This window comes from Chelonoidis abingdonii, chromosome 3 (genome assembly GCF_003597395.2).
Source record: "Chelonoidis abingdonii isolate Lonesome George chromosome 3, CheloAbing_2.0, whole genome shotgun sequence".
Classification (NCBI taxonomy): domain Eukaryota; kingdom Metazoa; phylum Chordata; order Testudines; family Testudinidae; genus Chelonoidis; species Chelonoidis abingdonii.
This window is the reverse complement of record NC_133771.1, coordinates 118,164,095-118,169,096: the sequence shown is the minus strand read 5'-3', so window position 1 is coordinate 118,169,096 and position 5,002 is coordinate 118,164,095. Positions and strand designations below refer to the sequence as shown.

Sequence of the window (5,002 nt, the reverse complement as noted above, 5' to 3'; positions counted from 1 at the left end):
CGAGAAGAGAGATAGAGATGATCTACGAGTTTCACACACGAGGCAGACGGCTCATTGCGGCCAGTTTCACCGTGGGCACAATGCACAGGCGCTGAATGAGAGACAGAGGAGCGGAGAGGACGAGCAGCCACAGTAGGCCCTGACGTCACAGACTCTGAAGAGGGCAGGGCTAGGCGCGATGGTAGGCTACAGGAGGTAGCGTAACACATGAGCTCGTGGACCCACCCAGCGCCGCAGCTGGCAGCGTTCCCGTGAGAGCGCTCGCGCCAGAGGAGCAGCCTCGTCCATGCCAGCTGGATTAGCTGAAGCGTGTTCCGCCCGCATTGCCTGTCGCGTTGCATTGACTGACTGTGATCCGGCTCCTCCTTACCGCGCACCCCGGGGGGTCCCTGCCCGGCCATGCCGCCGCCCATCCTGCGGCGGGGACCCGCCCCACAACTGGCGCCATAAGCCAGCCGTGCTCCCGCTATAGGGGTCCGGCCACACGGCCCTGCCTTCCTGGGCTGCGCGACTGACGGAGTTGACTGCGCAGGCGGGCCCGACTTCGGCTTCGACCACCCGCCATGGCCCCCGGCCTGCGGCGCTGCTGCGCTGGCGGCGCTTGGCGGCCGAGACCCAGGCGGGAGCAGGTGGGCGGCATGCGCTGCGGACACGAGCAATGCGCTCGCAGAAATCTCGGAACGTGGTAGTCTCGGACTGGGAAGAGTTCCCCGCCAACAAGTTTTTTGCTATGCCGGACGAGGCCGGCGGGGGAGCCCTGCCGAGCGGCGGCGCCCTGTCTTCCCGCCGACCGACGCATCGATCACGCCACAAGCCGACCAAATCGCTGGCACGGGCGCCACCTTCCTGCGAAGGCCGCCGGCCGCCGGTGGGCGGGCTGGAGGCAGTGCCTGCAGGCCTGCTGCGCCGAGCCGCGCTGCTCGCTGGCCGTGGTGCAGCGAGCCCGGCCGCCGGGCGAGCCGGGGGCGCTGAGCTGCTACCTCTTCAACTGCACCTACCGCGGCCGCGCCGTCTGCCGCTTCGCTCCGCACCGCGACTACAGCAGCTACAGCCTGGGGCCCGCCAACCCCACCCAGCTGCCCGCCCGCGAGAGCCCGCGCCCCGCCCTCCCGCAGGCAGCAGGTAAGGGGCCAAAGCACAGCGGGGATCGCTGCTTACATGGCGCCCACCCCCAGGAGGGGAGCTGCTGTGTGGTGTGTGTCGCTGTGCTGGGGCCCCTCGGCGAGCTGAAGGGTTTGGGGAATAGGCTGGACAAGCACCTGACAGGGCTGGTCTAGGTTCAGGTTGGCTCTGTCCTGGGGACGAGAAGGGCGCTTGAGCTCCCTACCTTTCTACCATTACAGCAGCTCTCAGCCATCCCCCGCTTCCAGTCCCCCCCCAGTCCGCGTCCTGGTGTGCCAGACCCGCAACGAGACAATGGCTCTGTCCTAAAGAGTTTACATTGGCAGCACTCCCCGTGCCTGCTCACCTTAGCTGGCTGTTCACAGGGACAACAAGGCCAGAACCTTTCCAGAGAATTCAAGCTGCTGTTGTATGATAAGCAGAGGGTTAGGTAACCTGTTAGGGGGATGAGTGTGATACAAAAGCTCCCAGGGCAGCTTTTAAAATAGCACAGTTTTGTCACTGTTTATAAAAGTTTAAATAAACAGGAGGCTCAGAGGGGGCTTGTTTTATATGTAATGTGGTTAATAAACCAACACACAGATTGCAAGGAGCTATAGGATAGTTCTTGGTTGTGGTACTAATTGCACCCCTCTTTTTCTGAGAATTTTACAGGAGATGTTGTTGGCTATGCATCTACATATGAGGCAGCTGATCATAACTGATTTGTCTCATATATAGAACAGTCTGAGTGAAGGGTCAGTTCTTCAAGGCGCTAAGCACCTCAACTCCTACTTAAATCACTCAGGAAGCTTGGGCACATGGGCCCCAATTCAGCAAGGTACTTGAGCATGAGGCTTCCTTCAAGTCTTGATTAATCCCACTGATTAATCCTCACTTGTTAGTGAGGTCACACTTAGTTCCATGGCTGTTGTTACTTTTGTGATATCATAAATAGATACCAAGGTAGGGGGAAAGAGTTTGTGGGAGAAAAAGATCCTTATTATATACAAATTCTGGGTAAAGTCCTGTACTTACTTATTCACATGACTAAAGTTACTCAGATGAATAGTTCTATTGAAGTCAGTGGAACAACACCTAAGCAGCTTTACTCATGTGTAGGTGTTTGCATGATGTGGCCCATTCTGCAGTAATTGTAAGTATGAGGAAAATAAACTTTGTAGCTTTGCCTCAATATGAAGGTTGGTACCTAATATTCAAGATGGCAGTTCAGTGAAGAGCTAACAAATTGGGTTAAAGCATTCATGAGCCCAGCATTCTTTGCAAGGATAAAATAGATTATCATATTTATATAGGATCTCATGTCATGTGGAACTATGAGTCCTTAGCACATTTAAAAATTCAGCCCCAAAATGGTAGAATCTAGCATCATAGAGTTTAAGGATTTGTACAGTGGCTGAGCAAGATAGACTTGCCTTAGAAAAGGCTTCTACAAAGCACACCCAGGGAGGAAAATGACAGGGAACAAAACACTATTTTCTTCTGTTAGAGTTTTGCCTGCTTAAGAACTTCATTAGCAGATCGTATAAGAGCAAGAAAGAGAGAAAGAGGCTCCACAGATAACCTAGAGATAAATAAGCAATATGGATGGTACTCTTCATCTTGAATCAACCACCATGGGTGGCAAGTTTGTAGAAATTTTGGTGGTGCCCAGAACCCGCCCCCCTAACTCTGCCCCCAGCTGCCTAAGGCTCTGGGAGGGATTTAGGGGGGGAGGTCTGGGGTGCAGGTCCTGGGCTGGGGATTAGGGTGCAGGAGGGGTGCAGGGTGCAGTCTTTGGGATGGAGTTTGGGTGCTGAGTGCAGGCTCCGGGCAGGGGGTGGGTGTGCAGGAGAGGGTGAGGGTTCGGGCTTTGGGACGGAGTTTGTGTGCAGGCTCTGGGCTGGGGGTGGGGGTGCAGGAAGGGGTGGGGGTGCATGCTCTGGAAGGGAGTTTGGGGATAGGAGGGAGTGCAGGGGTGAGGGCTAAGGGGCTGAGGATGAGAGATTCATGATGCAGGACGGGGCTCAGGGTTGGGGCAGAGGATCAGGATGCGGGGGCATGAGGGCTCCGGCTGAGGATGAGGGGTTCATGCTGCAGGGGGGGCTCAGAGCTGGGGCAGAGGATCAGGGTGCGGGGGAATAAGGGCTCTGGCTGAGGATGAGGGGTTCATACTGCGGGGAGGGACTCAGAGCTGGGGCAGAGGATTAGGGTGCGGGGGGATGAGGGTCAGGTCTGAGGATGAAGGATTCATGCTGGGGGGGCGCTCAGAGATGGGGCAGAGAATCAGGGTGCGGAGGGATGAGGGTTGGGGCTGAGTATGAGGGGTTCATGCTGCGGGGGGGGCTCAGGGCTGGGGCAGAGGATCAGAGTGCGGAGGGATGAGGGTTGGGGCTCAGGATGAGGGGTTTATGCTGCGGGGGGGCTCAGGGCTGGAGCAGAGGATCAGGGTGTGGAGGGATGAGGGTTGGGGCTGAGGATGAGGGGGCGCACCTTGCCACGCCGCACCCGTGCCTGGAGCAGGGTCGCAGCCCCACCTGCCACCCTCCCCTGCGCATCCACCCGCTGCGCCCTTGTCCTGCTGACAGAGAGCCAGCACCCGCCCTTCCCTGCCTTGCTGGGCTCCGACAGCAACTGGCTTCTGCTGCCCCAGGGTCCTACGCCTGTCATCACGCTAATGCCCTTCTGCCTAGCCCTTAAGCCTCTCCAAACCCGCAACCCCTCATTCCCCCCACACCCATAACATCCTCTGCTCCAGCCCTGAGCCTCATCCCCCTGCACCCTAATCCTCAGCAGCCCAGCCAGAGCCCCTCATTCCCCACACCTAATCCTTTGCCCCAGCTCTGGCCCCCTGCAGCATGAACGCCCTCATCCTCAGCCCCAACTCTCATCCCTCCGCACCCCTGATCCTCTGCCCCGCCCTGAGCCCCGACATCATGAACCCCTCATCCATAAGCCAACCCTCATCCTCCACACCCTAATCCTCTGCCCAGCCCTGACCCCCGCAGCAATGAGCCTTCATCCTCAAGAATGTCCAGCGGCCTTTAACTCCCCTGCAATGGGGTCGCCTCCTCTTGGCCCCGGCGGCCAGGGCTCTGGGGCGGATTTTAAAGGGGGGGGAGTCTGGGGGTGCCAGGTCCTGCTTGGGGGAATTCAGGGTGCGGCGGGGTGAGGGTGCACTTTTGGATGGAGTCGTTGGGTGCCTGAGTGCAGGGTTGGCTCGGGCAGGGGTGGGTGGTGCAGTAGAGGGGAGGGTTCGGAGGCTTTGGGACGGAGTTTTGATTGCAGTGCCTGGGCTGGAGGGTGGGGGGACGGAGAGGGCGTGGAGGGTAGACATGCTCATGCGAAGGGAGTTTGGGGATAGGAGGGAGTGCAGGGGTGAGGTAACAGGGGCTTGAGGATGAGAGATTCATTGATGCAGGACGGGCTCAGTCTGAGGGCAGAGAGTGATCAAGGATGCGGGGGCAAATAGGGCTTCCGGCTGAAGATGAGGGGTTCATTAGCTGCAGGGGGCTCCAGAGCTGGGGCAGACGGATCCAGGGTGGGAGGGGAATAAGGAGCTTGGCTTGAGAATGAGGGGGTTCTATACACTGACGGGGAGGGACTCAGAGCGGGCAGAGGTATAGGTGCGGGGGGAATGAGGGTCAGGTCTGGAGAATGTAAGGATTCATAGCTGAGGAGGGGCGCCTCAGAGAATGGGCAGAGAATCAGGGTGCGGAGGGGAAATAGAGGGTTGGGGCTGAGTAATAGGGTTCATGGCTAGCGGGGGGGCTCAGGGCTGGGGCAAGAGGAACAGAGTGCGGAGGATGAGGGGTGGAGGCTTCCAGGATGAGGGGGTATATGCGCGGAGGGGCTCAGGGCTAGACAGAGCTCAGGGTTGAGAGGGATGAGGGTTGGGGGG

At 58.5% G+C, this 5,002-nt stretch overlaps 1 protein-coding gene across 1 annotated transcript in view; it reads left to right on the top strand.

Annotated features, from left to right (window-relative positions):
• The first annotated feature begins 658 nt into the window (after positions 1 to 658).
• LRP11 (LDL receptor related protein 11) overlaps positions 659 to 5,002 on the top strand; it is a 36,885-nt gene continuing 32,541 nt past the window's right edge. The window contains 3 exon segments of the mRNA XM_032793110.2: positions 659 to 787; positions 790 to 870; positions 873 to 1,122. Coding sequence (XP_032649001.2) covers positions 659 to 787; positions 790 to 870; positions 873 to 1,122 — 460 coding nt within the window.